This window comes from Hippopotamus amphibius, chromosome 4, assembly GCF_030028045.1.
Source record: "Hippopotamus amphibius kiboko isolate mHipAmp2 chromosome 4, mHipAmp2.hap2, whole genome shotgun sequence".
Taxonomy (NCBI): Eukaryota; Metazoa; Chordata; class Mammalia; order Artiodactyla; family Hippopotamidae; genus Hippopotamus; species Hippopotamus amphibius.
The window spans coordinates 81,702,811-81,719,264 of NC_080189.1; the positions used below are offsets into that span (position 1 = coordinate 81,702,811).

General features: G+C 32.0%; 1 protein-coding gene across 2 annotated transcripts in view; it reads right to left on the reverse strand.

Annotated features, from left to right (window-relative positions):
* CDK13 (cyclin dependent kinase 13) overlaps nt 1-16,454 on the reverse strand; it is a 103,421-nt gene that overhangs the window by 26,349 nt on the left and 60,618 nt on the right. For both annotated transcript variants that reach the window (XM_057731037.1, XM_057731036.1), the window contains exons 6-7: nt 10,104-10,293; nt 8,711-8,767 (exon numbers count right to left, since the gene is read on the reverse strand). In XM_057731037.1, the coding sequence (XP_057587020.1) occupies nt 8,711-8,767; nt 10,104-10,293 (247 nt within the window). The remainder of the gene's footprint in view (nt 1-8,710; nt 8,768-10,103; nt 10,294-16,454) is intronic.

Genomic DNA, 16,454 nt, shown 5'->3' on the forward strand with positions numbered 1-16,454 from the left:
GAGGATAGTCTAAGAAGTATGTTTTCAATAGCCAAATAGGATTAGATTTTTCTAATATTACTAAATTACTTTTCTTAGTGATTTTTGCTTCTTTTTACTAGCATCACTTACCGTCACATAAGAAGGAACTCAAACTCTAGCTATTCTAATTAAGCTGGATTGAATCATTTAAAAATATGTTCACCTCTTTATGTCAACTCCTTTGAAATCTGAAATTCCTTCCCATTTTTCTCATTCAAACCTATACCTCCTTTAAAACAGTGAAAGACCCAACTCCATAAAGTCTAATCTCTTATTAACAGATTTATTTTTAAAGATTTATTTTCATATTCTTAAATTTACACCATACTACCACTGTACTGAACTATTTTGTTCTTTCTGTTCCCAGAAAATCAAAAGACCTCAGAGACCATTCTTTATTATGAAAAAAACTAGTACCCACACACTAAGCCCAGAACAATGCTGGGCATAGGGCAGACCTTTTAACGTACATGGCCCTGCAACTTTAGGTGACATACATGAATTAGCTGGGTGGAGGAACGAAGTGTGAGAAAATTATAAGTAGCTTTCTAAAACATTTCAAGGGTCTATGAGCATATGAAACTGCTATGGTCTTGTTTCTAAGATACAATTAGGTATCTATGGCCTCAAGAAAAATGTTTAAATTAATGTAAATCTGTCAGTAAATAATTTTTTATCTTTTTATGTTTAGAAATGTTCTAAAATATATTTAAAAAAATAAAAGTATGCTGAATTATGTGGAGAAATTACACAAATTAAGGTTAGTAAATTTTATATTTAAATAAAAGATTATCAAAAAGAAACAACAGATCCAAAATGGAGTTACTTGTGTAAGTCCTACACCAGTGAACCAAGACTCCATACCTAACCTAAATGCAAATTCAGCCCCTCCCAGGAAAGTCATCTTAACCAATCCATCTGGAATTTCCTGGTCAGCACTAGTGAGGTAATCTGCCACAAAGACCCCTACCATCCCTAAAGGAAAGTGACCTTGCCACAACCAATCTGATTTTTGCTAGTATAATTTCCTTGTTCCTGCCCTCTTCAGTATTTAAAAATCTTCCACTTTGTATAGCTCCTTGGAGCTCCTTTCTACTTGCTAGATGGGATGCTGTCTGATTCATAAAGTGTTTAATAAAACCAATTAGATCTTCAAATTTACTCAGCTGAACTGTTTTTTTTAAACAATACTATATATCAAGTTGTAGGCAACATTTAGAACATAGTCAACTTTAGCAGTTAAAATTTGACTAGTTCACTTTTTTTATTAACTCTCATCAAATTCAGAAGTGAAAATATTTAGTACATTTTCAAACATGATTAAACACAAAAGTAGATGAAATATACTTCTAGGTGTATCACAAAAGTATTTAATGTGTATCAATTAATACCTTTTCCAAATATATCCAAATGCTTAGTTTCTGTCAGAAGAAAAATAAGAACTACGTAAAGACCAGAAACTTTCAACTGTAAAATCTGATATAGAAAGCTCAATTTTAAAACTCTAAATTGTGGAAATTCTTTCATTTATGAAGTAAATAATTATTCAAACTGATGTATATTTTTTATAAAACAAAGTGCCATCCCAACATTTCTCTTTATAGTCAATGAAATATCAACAAAACAGAGATCAAAGATTATCTGCTCAGTAACAGAGTCCAACACTTTGCCCTGAAGTCTGAGGCCATCAGGGGAGGTGTGGTACGGTTATGATCTTTCCTACCCTGCCGCCCCACAAGCAGCACTATGTGCCTAACAAAGTGGGCACTGCCTTAAGGGCTATCAGGCTGGCAGGCAGCTCAAGCCTCCTGTCTGGTCTGAACAGGTAAAAGGCAAAACAGACAATCAGAACACGATATCAGGCCCTTGAAGTATTTGGAGATTCTGGATAATCCAAATTAAAATTCACAAACCACAGTTGATAACTTTGTTAAAGATCCTTCTAAGAAATGAAAAAAGAATCATATAAAAGGAAATACCTAAGTTAGCTCTAAAATGCTTCACTCTTCCAACAATATATAAAGTCTACACATTCCTTTTAGAGCATAACCTAGTTTTGAGAAAAACATGGAAAGAGTACAGCTTACTAAATTCATCGTATGCCCAAATGCCACGTCTCCTTCAAAATCTACTACATAAACACCTACCAAAACTACAAAAGAAATCTGGGACCTATTTTTAACACCAACCCAACTTCCAAGGTCAAAAATCCAGGAGTCAACTTTGATTCCTTTTTCCTTAAAAATCTCACATCTAATCTATCAACAACTTCTGTCAACTCTATATCCAAATAGATCCTAAATCCAACCATTTCCCACGATTTCAAGGAAATCTGAGCCATTAACAACTTTTAGTCTGAGCCACTATAATCTTTTCTCTGGTGCTACTGCAACACTCTCTTAACTACTTTCCTTGCCTCCATCTCTAGCCTTCCTCCCCCACTTTTAAATTTTTTAAGCATAAAATCAGGTCATATCAATTAGCTGCTTAAAGTATCCAGTGATTTCCCACTGCAACTAAATAAAATTTAAACTTTACCTCAGGTGATAAGACTGTACCCTGGAGTATCTCACTTCCTATTTTTACACTGGGCAACATCTTGGCCCTTAAACTTTCCAAGTCTGTTCCCAGACCTTGCAGTTGCTGAGTTCCTTCTACTTGGAATGTTATCTGCCTAAGTCTTCATTAAGTTATCCTCTTCTCATCAGTCAGGTCTACGCTCAATTGTACTTCTCAGAGAATTCTATCCTAACTGCCTTCACTAAAATCACCCAAGCAGCCACCCCCAAGTTCATAGTGACCCTACAGACACTATTTTATTTGCTTTGTAGCACTGAGTACTTTAAATTCTTTCCTGTATCCAACAGATTTGCTGTCTACCTTCTTTCATGACCATGTACATGACCATGTAAATGAAACCAGGGATTGGTCTGTCTTTCATATTTCTACTACGTTTTGGTTTTTTGGCTGCAAGGCATGTGGGATCTTAGCTCCTGACCAGGGATCGAACCCGAATCCCCTGCATAGGAAAGTGAAATCTTAACTACTAGGCTGCCCAGGAAGTCCCCCCACATCCTACCTAGGTTTACTGCAACAGCTTTCTAACTGATTGCCCTTGCTTGCAGACTTATAAGGTCAATCTACTTTCCCAAGCGCAGTCAAGTGATAGCATAAAATAAAATGCCAATGTTTACACCTTCAATATACACTGCTGCCTCTGGGAGAATATCCACACAAGACTTACAAAAGTATGACTTGGTTCTTGCTCTGCCCACACTGAACTCTCAGTTCCCTGAGAAGGCTGAGCAAATGCTCATTTTCTAGAGCTAGGAGATAGAGCCAGGGAGAGAATAGAGCTGGCAAAAAAATCTTTCAAGAAAATAGTGGTACTATAATTATGTTTTAAATGTTTTTATTAAACATTCTAAATGCGTTTTTTTTTAAATACGTTTTTTAATATACTTTTTAAAGTTAATACTGACAAAAGACAATGAAAGATTGTTTTATTAAAGTCAAGGAAAAATCCATGATAATTTACTCAAAACTTTTGTGAAATAGGTGCCATGCCTCACTTTTTACCTTAGTGCTTAATGAGGAAAAAGCAAACACTGAGAAAGTATGCAGACAGAAGGACTTTAATCATAAAAGAAAATTCCAAGGTGACTGGAGTTAGCAGAGAATAAGGTCAATCTCGAATCACCCAATTCAATAATCATTTATAGTATTATCAAGAAAATATTACATGGTATGATTAGGATGTTGTGTTTACCAATGTAAAGACAAAAGCATAAGACATGGAAACTGTTCTGAAACTAGGACATTTAAATCCCAAGAAACCTGAAGTATTGACGTAATAATGAAAGTAGATCATCCGAAGTTAGACACATAAATAAAATCCAGAATCCTCAAAACTGAACATTTAGAACTTGCTCTACTAGGTTTGGCTATCCATCGTCAACATCCTAAAGATGGTCTTGTTTAGATGACAAAGAGAAAACACAAACTGGTATGACACCACACTTCTTTATTTTTTTCCCCTTTCATGGGCTTAAGAAAAATTACATTATGGAGATATCTACCCAGTCTTTTCACAAAAAACAAATTCATTCTTACTGAAAAAAAAAAACAGGATTGAAAAACATATACTGAGGTTCTTAGGTGTTACAGAATAAATCAATACTTTAAAAAGAACACTCTAAAAATAGAAAAAGAACCACTCCAATTTATTTCCACAATTAAAGTTAAATTCCAAGCAATAAATTCCATAACCTAGCAAAACACACACACATAAAATCCCTCTGACATTAAACTAGAAAAAGAAAACAGTAACTCCAACAAGCTGTTACTCTTGGATGGCCAGAAACTAACCTAGAAAAATCCAGAAATAATGGTCTCGACATTTTTTTGAATTTCAATTTCTACTAAATATCTTCATCTGTAAATAAGTCTCATTAACAGTTTTTGAAAAGACAGCAGACACTATTTCTTTGTCCACTATGGAAGTGACATCAACAACATTTATTTTTCAAACCTTCTACCTTAATGTGGTTAACAAGATACTAAGGTGTAAAGTCATCAGACTTATATATAATAAAACTTTCATGTGAAATCTCAGGTAATTCCTTCCTTGCAATGGAAGATCTTTTTGAAGTTTATATGTTGCTTTTCTTTGGCAATGAGTAGATCATCCTATGAAAGTTTACTTTGGCTTTTATAGTTGAACATTTTGTAACACTCCAGGGTCATTGCTTAGAAGTGGATCTTTTATTGTATGAGGTGGTAGATTTAGAAGTGGAGATGGGTTAAGGAAGGTGTTCAGATGTCTGGTAGCATTTTGCTGTTGTTGTTAATGATTTTTTGATGACAATATTTTTTGTTATCATTAAACATAAAATTAACTAAAAAAAAGAAATCTCAGGTAATTTTAAATATTTGATGCTATCAAAATATTTCTTATTTATAGACTTTATTAGATACATAAAGATCCTTAAGGGAGATTCAGAAATGGAAATATCACACAACTTGCTAGAAGACTAAAGCATACTTTATTTGGCAAAATAAAATATTTGAAGGGCTAAAAATATTAATATAATTAATATACCATTTGAAGGATCAGAATCAAGCAGTTACTATGAAGGTGTTTTATGTTTTAAGGCATATAAAACACAAAAGTTTAAAATAATGATTCCTGTCTTTAAAATAACTACAATTCTAGCTCTAGTGAAGACAAGAACACAAGTAAAAAGACCAGCACTAAGTAGGCAATTTTAATTCTGAATATCATTTCATCTAGTCCCTGGACAAGCAGCAAGAGGTAATTCTTCCATTCACACCCTACCCATAGGTTTGGAAAAATTTACTTTTGGTTTTAATGGCAATTTTATGAAAAGCCACTAGATGGCAATATTGCTTTGAAAATGTTTAAAAATCTATTTTGTTCACTTGTAACTTTCAGAACCATGAAGGAAATGTTTTTCAATACACTGTAAATATCTTAGAGATCTGAAATCCTTCATCTTAAAGTTGAGAATAATGAGATACAGAGAGATTAAACAACTTGTCCAATATTTCACGACTGGTAAAATTGCAATGCCATGACTAGAGCCAAAGTATCCTGATTTGGGCCTAAGGATTTAGAGGGTTCTTCACATATAAAAAGTAAACATGTTAAGTTATGGTTCTTTTCTCTAGAAAGTGAAATTAATTTCAACTTAGATGTAAAGTGCATATTTTTTCATATGAGATGGTCACATAAAGAGAAAAAGAAATTCCATTACTTGGAAAAGCATTGGAGCAAAGACTTGGTAAAGTAAAAACTCAGAAAAGGGTTTATCGTTGTGGCTAAAAGTCTTGGGAAAAGTTGGACTTAAAACAGCTACTGAAAAACTGAATAGATATGAAGAAATGGGACAAAAGCCTCTGTTCTCAAGTTCTATACTTCCCAAGGCCAAATAGGGCAAAAGCATGAATACTGATGTTCAAAACAAGAAAATGATTCAAGTTTTAAGGAATCATTTCCCCCTTAATTTCAGCCCAGTGGTTCTCCTCCTTTCTTCTACTGTAGCATACATGACAGCATATTGGTCACATATTGGTCAGCCCCAACCCCATGTTCCTACATACTCGCTGCAGCTCCACCCAGTTTTCCTCAAATTCAAAAAAGATATGCCAAATCGAATAAGTGAGAGAGATGTAGTTGATGTTATGACAGTGATAAGCTGAAATCTGCTCTATTTTGAAAAAAACAAAAATAAACCTGCAATAATTTCTTGAACATTCCATTCTATCTGTAATAGTTGATTACTTAGAAAATTCTTCAAAGTGTCTTACTATTTGGATGGGGGTATTATGGTTTCTTTCTGCTTATAATAACAAAGAAATATGAATAGAAATCATTTGCTGTATATTTATTTCAAGAAACATCTAGAAAACTTGGGATAATACAGTGAATCTGCTAAAGGCACTGAATTTCAGTATGTTATTAAAATTTACTAGAACAATATGTGTATGTTAAAGTCATTCCATTAAATTAAGCCTACTTCTCTAACAGATTTCAAAGAAACTGGAATTATTCAAATCTGAAAAAGAGTAGTTTTAAAGAAGTATATAACCTTAAAGGATAGGATATTTGCTTATAAAACAAAATGATATACTAATTTTTAACTTACAAATTTGATTAAGCAGAAAATTTCAGTATACATCACCCGACGATGCAAAGTTATAGGATTTTAAATTTCCTACTTCCATATGTTCAAATTCTTATATCAATTCAGCAAGGCAATAGGGACCAAGGCTCAGTGAACACGCCACACACCCCTGACACTCCACTGAAACACAACATTCCATTAAAAAAAAAAAAATCACTGGGAAAATGGATTTTGACATATAAAACTTGGCTCTACAGTCAGTTTTTCTGGAACATATCTATCCTAATGTGAACAAATATCTGTATAAAAAGAATCTATGAGATGGAAAATGGTAATTTAGCTGTTCTCTATCTCCACTGAAACCTAACAAGAAAACAAGAAGAAAGGGATTTATAGTCAATGTATGACAGACATATGCTTGTATTAAGAAAGGATAACCAAACTACAGTGAAATCTCAGTTAACCAGCTAAGATAAAATCCTTAATTAAACAGAATTTCCCCCTAAAGAATAGTCACTGAAATTTAGTCATTCAAAAAGTATACGTCAAGTAACACTTTGGATTAAGTACACTTATGAGCCAATTTATTTTCTTCCTTCAAATTCTATCAAAAGGCACTATTATATACAATGGAAAGAATAAATAATCAGGAGTTGGAAACTTTGAGCTATACACTCTTGATGATACTAACAAATATTTTTGGATCTTTGAAGTCACCCAACCCTTTCTAGGTCTCCATTCTCTCAAATGCAAAATAAGGGTTATAGCTGTTAAGTTCTAGAACAAGTTCAAACAAACAAACAAGCAAAAACATACAACCCTTTCTTAAAATAAAATATTAATTAAAAGTGTAGTAGGTAAAACAAATAAAGGTAGAAAAGCTTTGGCTAAAGGTAGGTACAGGGGACTGTGCATAACAACCTGTCCACACCATAGAGTTTAAAAGAACTCTAATGTATCCAAAACACACCATTTAAAAACCTCTAAACACTAAAAATAATTCTCAGAATTATGTCACATGTACTGCAAGATTAAAAAATTAACAAACTTTTCACTCTAAAAAAAAAAATTCAAAAGGGGGATTCTTTTTTCAACTAACCAGAAACTGGCAAAGATTCTGGCAAAGTGAACATAAAATACCTATTGCTAAGAATTCCAAATAACTGATATTTTATTATATCCAATTATAACTACACTAAATAAATTATAGAACTGTCATATGAAAATAATTTATACATATATGTATATATATTATATATATATAAAGAAACAGTGCTGTCTGATGAAAGGAATGGGCGAAACTGGAGATAGTAAACGCGATTAATTTCATAGTTTACATAAAATTCACTACTTCACAAAAGTACGTTATTTGGAAATTCCATATTATTCTTCTAATAATCCTAATAAGAATAATCCTAATAAGATAAGTCATATTTCACTACCATCAGGCACAAAAGGAGCCAAATGGGATATAAATCCCAACTTTAGCCACAGAAGCTCCACATAAAGAAGTTAGACACTGAACTTCCTCACAACAGTTTGTTTAAATGAAAGATTCTATAGAAACAAACACACACAACCACAGATGTAACTATGGTTAAAAACAATCTTTTAAGGAAGTCCAAAATAATAATTAAAACAAAATATATAAATTTAAACACGTAACACAAAAAGCATTTACTAAGGTTTTCATTAAACACAAAAATTACAAACATCTTAACATCTGGATATGCATTAGAAATTTAAGCATGGTTTTTTTTAAAATCCCTAAATTCATTTAAGAAACATTTAAAACAACACATTTTACAAGAAATTATATTTACCTCTAAGTATTAAGAAATCTTTTTACATTGTTTAATGTATAAAATTTTGAAATTAAAATAGTCAACCCAACATGGTATAAAACTTCATTATTTCATGTATTTAACCATGAAAAGAAAATTTCCCTTTTGTTAAAAAATAAACCATCAATAAAATATTCTTAATATAGCTTCTAAAATTGGTCACTAATGCCTATAATACTCATTTGAAAATATTCTTACCTTTCTTCTGAGCTATACAATCGAGCAAGTCCAAAATCTGCAAGCTTTATCTGCCCTCTGGTGGAAGTAAGGTAAAATGAACAAAAAGTATTAGTCTACTCTGAATTGATCATACACATTCATGTTCTATTCCTAGAACTAACCAGAAATTCACTTATATAACTGTAACTTTGATTACACTATAGTACCCAAGGTTCTACAGAAAAAGGCAAACAGATAAACTCATAATATAAGGTCCCAAATTAGTACTTTTCTTTGGATAATTTCAGCTACTATCACACTAGTACTGTTATTATATTATTATGATACATATAGTATATTATTAGATATAATAATAGTACTAATATAACAGTTTCTAAGTACTATTCAGTTCCTATTTAGAAAAGTACACTTCAATGAAAATAAAACAAAATGAGGTAATTCGTACCACTTTAGTAATAAAACAAATTACTTGTTCAATTCCAGCCAATGATGCACAAGAACTGAAGTACATCATTTTAAATTTATGTTTAATTTTTCAGTTCTTAGTGACTTAGGTGCTCTACAGAACACTTTGTACTAACTAAAATCAGGACCAGGCATGCCTCACTTAAATAGTCCAATTACAACAGAATTATCAGAGTTCAAGTTACACTGCCAATAAAATATTTACCATAAACTTTGAATATATATGTATGTATGTATGTACATGTATATACACAGTTCAAAAAAAGTTCACTTTAAAACTGTGATGATTATTTTATTAAAAAATTCCAAATTAAAAAAGATGCTAAAATCTATTCTTAACCTAAAACTGAAATCATATTATTAATTATTACAGAACCATTCACATTATTTGGAAGAATATCAAATGGGGGGGGGGGGCGCTTGCACTATAATCTTTATTACCTCCCTCCTTGCCTCTCCCCCATGGAAGTATGACAGCTGTTACTGAGCAACAACAACAAAAGAAAAAGGAGGGGTTAAGTAGTTTGCCCAAGGTCACTTAAACTAGTATATGGCTTATGTATACTAGTATAGAGATTCAAACTATTATATGGATTCAAACTCAGGTCTTTTTGACTCCAAAACCCCTATTTATATAAGGTTAAAGGGACTGTAAAGTTCTTCAGAGGTTTGATCCAATTAATTCTATTAAATTGCTTGGACTGAGGAGATGGATGGAATTTCAACAAGTCAACGAAGTATTATTTTACATACGTTACAAACTATTACTGGAAGTTAATTAACTGAAGTATTTTTAACACAACTTCAGACATAGCCCAAGCTGTAACAGTATGTTAAAACAGTTTAATGAGTAAAAAACTAAATTTACAATTTAAAATTTTAACAGAATCAAGGTATACATTACATAAGACTCATTTTAAACATATATATCAAACTCATATCATACCTATTATTTAGAAGAATATTTGAACATTTAATATCTCGATGCAAAAAGTTCTTCTTATGACAATAATCCAGACCTTCCATGAGCTGTCTCATAAATGACTTTATGTGATTTTCATTAAAATGAACCAAGCCTGATTCCAGTAGTCCCATCAGATCGTGGTCCATATATTCAAACACCAGATAAAATGCACCTAAGAACAAGAATAATTAATACATTAAAGATTTTATTCTTACAACTTTTCTATAGGTTCAAATTTTTGAAAAATAAAATGATGGGGAGAAAATTAATCCTTGAAAAGAACTGCTACTTTTTTTTTCTTTTGATCTTTATTGGAGTGTAATAGCTTTATACTGCTGTGCCAGTTTCCGCTAGAAGTGCTACTTTTGTCAATTAATAACGTCCATCCCCTTTTCTCTGAATTTAATATCAATACCATCCCAAGGAAATATCTAACCAGTTTTTCTTCCCCCAAAGAAAACTGCTATGATATGAAATCAACACTGCTAATTTCCACACTGCATGGTTTCTGGGTATGATTAATGTTAACATAATTCTTAGCTGTTTTACATATTGAACAAATTGTCTCTGAGCAGAAGCTGAATAAAATCAGTATAGTTCATCAAAGAAAATGTAAAGATGTTACAAGAATTACCTTTAATAAAAAAAGAGTCTGGGCCCAATTGGGCTTTAGATGACTTCTATTGAGTTTCAATAAACATATAATTTAATTCTTTTATATAGCTCCAGAGCATTTAAAAGCATACAAATTACAACTTTAGTTTATAAAACAAGCTTATTAATCCTGCTAGTAAAACCTAAAACAGCACATAGCACATACAAAACATACACACGGTAGATTCAAAGTTCCTAAATGAAACTTGCACAAGTTGAATCTAAAGCTATATCTACAAATATCTCAATCAGGCAGTTTAATTTATCAATTCAAGAACTGAAAAGCTAATAAAATTCAATACATCTTTCAAAGTAGAAAAGCTATCAACAGCTAAAATAGGCATCTGAAAAAAGTTCATGATCAGCGCCTGATTAAAAGCAGAGCAAAGGGAATTCCCTGGTGGTCCAGTGGTTAGGATTTGGTGCTTTCATGGCCAGGGCCCAGGTTCGATCCTGTAAGCTGTGCAATGTGCCCCCCACCCCAAGAAAGTTAACTTACAATAGAAGGATTTTCTTAAAAGTTTAGAATGGTACCTCTCTGAAACCAACAACTACTGTCATATTTAATAGCAAAATGCCAGGTGTTGTACACAAGACAAGAATGTTCATTATTACTAACTATTCTAGAAGTTAGTAAGTAAAATTAAAAACAAAGTATAAACATTGAAAGTGACAAAAACATGATTATTGGTAGGTGAGATGACATTCCTAAAAGATCCAAAAGAATAATAGTAAAAAAAAAGTCATACACAAAAAATAAAAGACTTCATATATGCCATCAACAATAAGAAATTAAAATCAGAAACAATTAGAAAGTAAAATTTAAATGACTCTGCAATAGAAAAAAAATACTACAAACGAGTAGAAATAAACTTTAATGATTATACAAATTTATTAAGGAGTCACTAGATTGTAAAATTCTGTATTTTAATGCAATTTCAATAAAAGGACCAATGATTTGTTTTCATTTTCTTCTGCTGAAAGAACACTTAACTTGACAAATTCTAAAGTTCACCTTGAAGAAAACAAAACCAGAGTATCAGCCAAAACATTTCTGAAAATAAACACTTGCCCTACCAGAAATATGACCTATTGTACTACTGGGACAGGCAGGAAAATGCATATAATATACACCAGAAATAAAATCCCAAATACATATCTACTAATTATGAAAACAGCCATTTTAAATCAGTGAACTAAAAAAAAGAGGCAGAATAGTATTGGGACAAATGTATAACCCCAAAGGGAGATTGAGAATTATACCAAAAACAAACCTATTAAAAAACTGACAAATTTCACTAAATAAAAATTTAGAAACACATATATAAGAAATAAATATGCAATACAGACAAAAGGCAAATAAATGACAAGCTAAAGAAACATATTTGCAACATAACAGATTAATTTTCTTAATATAAAACAAAGTCTTACAAATTAGTACCAAAAAAGACCAGTACTACAAGAGAAAATGAAAACCAAAATTAACTGTCAATATACAAAAAAGCCTATGTATTTAATCTCGCTATTAATTAAAATATACAAATCAAACAATATACCACTTTTAACTAAAGGGAAAATATTTCAAAAGAAAAATTACACAGTATTACCAAAGGTGTGCAGTAAACAGACACTATTACATAGTGCCAGTAGTAAACTGGTATATTTACAAAATATAATTTGGCAACATGCACCCAAAGCTTTAAAAATCATGTACCCTTTTATGTAGCAAAGGCTTTTAGAGATAATTAGCACAAGGAAATAAAGACAGAAAAGATTTATCTATAAGCATGTTCACTAAAATAAATGTAATAAAAAATACCTAAAAACATTAAGCAAAGAAACCAAACCAAACAAACAAACAAATGGGTTATTATGGTACACCTATACCATACCATGCACTGTGAAAAACACTGCAGAGGTATGATACTGATATGGAAATATACTGATGATACTGAATTTAAAGTAGATTATCAAAGATTATATATTTGATCCATCTATCTCACTATCTTTGACGGTATTAAGTAACACAGTTACACAGAGAGTATCTAGAGTTGCACAGCCCAGGACAGTTACTACTAGCTACATGTGGCTACTGAACATATGAATGTGTACAAGTGTGCCTGAAGTGTAAAACATACCATTGGATTTCAAAAACTTACTACAACAACTAAAAAATAAAATATCTTGATAATTTGTTATATGGTTACATATTGAAATAATCTACTGATAAACTAGGTTAAATAAAAATATTATTAAAATTAACACAGCTTTAAAAAATGAGACTAACAGATTATTTTAAATTAAAATATAATGTCTCTCATTCTATTTCTACTAGATAGTACTGAATTAGAGTAAGAATTGAAGTAGGAGAACTAAAACAATCTCTATATGCAGATGACATGAACTTTTGTCCTTTGAAAAGACATACACATTCAATTAAAAAAATTGTTAAAAACAGTGACATAATTTAGGAAAATAGCAGAAATAAAACATACAGTAGTCATTAACATAACTACCAGTTAAGAGGAAAAAAATGGAGATCCCATTTATAATAAATAAATTTTTTTTAATTTAAGAAACGTGCAAAATACTTCAGAGATTGATTACAAAACACTTTTAAAAGGCAAAAAACTATAAATGAAAAAAATGGACACATTCTTAGGAAGGCTCAACATGATAAAGATACTGATTTTCCAAAAGTAATTTATAAATTAAAGTTCAATTTTAAAAAAATACCTTGTTTTCTTCCTACAGTTACATAAGCTGATGTTATATCCACACAGAAAAATAACTAAGTAAGAACTGCAACGAAAATACCTGAAAGAGAAAGATGGGGTAGGTACTAGGCTCTGCTGGCCCAGACAGCTTAAGACAGAAGAGTGAAATTCTATAATTAAAAAGTGTGATACTGCGAAAGGAACATGAAATAAAACAGAAATCCAGAACTAAACCCAGGTACATACAAAACTTCAGTAAATGATAAGACAGCATCACATCAATTCAGTGGGAGAAAAGACTGACTAATAAATCAGCAATATTGGGACAACTCTAATAGCCAGACAGAAATAGTCAAAACTGGTCTGTTTCTCACAACACATACCAGCATAAAAAGCAAGTGAATGAGTTCTAAATAGAAAAAATAAAACCATGAAAGTATTTTTTTTTAAACATGAATTTCTTAATAACCTCAGAGTGGGGAAATTCTAACTGAGAATCCAAACAAACCAAGATGCAACAAGTGGGAAGGACTTATAATGTGACTATGTAAAAACAAAAACCTACTGCATGGCTGAAAACACTATAAGCAAATTTAGAACAATATAGCAAACTGGCAAAATATCATTAGCACCTTATATTTCAGATAAATTACTTATACCCACTATAAAAGTTTCTCTAAGTTGAAAAGAAAAAGATTAATAACCTCATAGAAAAGTGGGCAAAATAAGAGAGAGAACCCAGATCACCCCCACAATGCACACACACAAAACAAGCAGCAACCAATTGCCCTTAAACCAATGGGAAGTCGCTTAAGCTTGCTCATAATAAAAATTTATTTCTCAAACTAAAACTTCACCACAGTAACAAACTGACAACAATCCAAAAGTATAACACCAGACTCTAGTGGCAGAGCTGTAAGGAACGCTCTCATACACTGCTAGGAATCTGGCAATATCTAGCTTACTCACATTTAGCATTCCCAATTCTCTCTGACCTAACCAGCCCAATTCTAGGAGCCTGTTCCCAAAATTCACTGACTAAAATACAAGATGATGTAGGCAGAGAGCTATTCAAAGCAGCATTATTTCTAACAGCAAAAGACTGGAAACAATGCAAGCATCTATCAGGAGACTAACTGAATAAACTATGATACATCCACACAGTAGAGTACTGTGCAGCCATATCTACTGATATGGGGTAATTTTCAGTATATATAATTAAATGAAAACAACCAGGAACAGCACAGCAGTTATTAATATGATATCTTTTATGTAAAAGGGGGAGGGTGAATATGTAGCAAAGAAAACCTGAAAGGATGAACACACACAAAAAAACAAACAGTTGTCCCCTGGTAAGGGAGAGAACTGGAAAAAGGAATGACAGGGAGACTACTCTGAATGTGCCCTGTTTTACAGTTTTGGGTCTGGAATCATGTAAATGTTTTACATGATTAATTATACATCATCAAACCGAAAAGGTTAAAAAAAATATGAAAAATTAGAAACAGATGAACCTAAATGTGTATCAAACTGTCTATACCACATAAACTGATTACGATATTCTGACTACATTATCCCTAGTGGGGCATATGCTAAGGACAAAAAGAACCAATAAGAAATCTTAAACTGTATTTAGTAGTCTTCTTAGTAACTAATATTAACATTGTTATCAAATTATATGTTTATTACAGAACATGTTAATTTCTTAGGAACCAAGATTTTTAGTATAAAAACAAAGACAAGTACAGGATCAAAAACATATAAATCCTGTACTTTTAATTTTAAGTTAAAATCATTTATAGTAGCTAGCCTCTAAGGTGGTCCCCAGTAATTTTCATCTCCTGGCATCCATGCCATCCTACAATGATTCAAGGATGGCCTTTGCGACCAACAGAATATTGTAGATGTGATAATGTGACTGACCACCAAGGCTAGGTCATAAAGATACTGCAGCTTCCATCTTATTTTCTTGGATCATCTGCCCTGAGAGAAGCCAACCACCAAGCTGTCAGAATAGTGAAGCAACACTTTTGAAAGGCCCATGCTAAGAAGAACTGAGATCTCTCCTCAACAGTGGAACTACAATTGCCAGCCCTGTAAGGGAGCCACCCTGGAATAGATTCTCCAACCCTGGTTACACCTTCTAGTGACTATAGCCCCAGTCAACATCTCACTGCAATCTTAGGAGAGAATCCAAGCCAAAACTGCCCAGCCAAGATGCTCCCAAATTCCTGCCCACAGAAACTGCAAGAGATAATAGCTTCCAGCATCACCTCTGAAGTACAACTGTCAAAGAAGTGAACTTGTATCTAAATAATCATCTAGATCTAATTTCCATTTATAGGAGATATCAGGGTTATTAGAAGAAGCTACCTACTACCAAAAGGAAGCATTTGTCAAATCCAAAATGTGGTCTATTCTTCAATAAATAGAGTAAAATTTTTAAAAGGCAAGAGTAGATGCTATAGATTACAAGAGACTTAATGATTAACCACAAACAATGTGCAGATTTCTTGTTTGCATACAGATTCAAAGAAAGCCAACTATTAAAAATACTCTTGATACAACTAGATAAATTTAAATACGGACTGTTAGATAACGTTATAAAATTGCCAATTTTGTTAGGTAGGCCTGTTTCTTGTCTTTTTCAACATAATTGCAATTTCACTATCAATTATAGACAGATAATCAAGAATTTATGTTTACAATATAATGCATGGATTCACTCAAAAATAACCTAGCAAAATAAAAACAAGTGGGGGAAGAGAAATAAACAAGATTAGCAAAATGTGATAACTGCTAAATGTGAGGGATGGGGACACTGGGATTCATCATTCCATTTTCTCTACTTTTAAGTATGTTTGAACATTTCAATAATACTGAATTTTTTTAATGTCTGAAATAAAGCTACATAAATGAAAAACTTAGAAGACATTCAAATTATCCTGAATTAGGAATATAT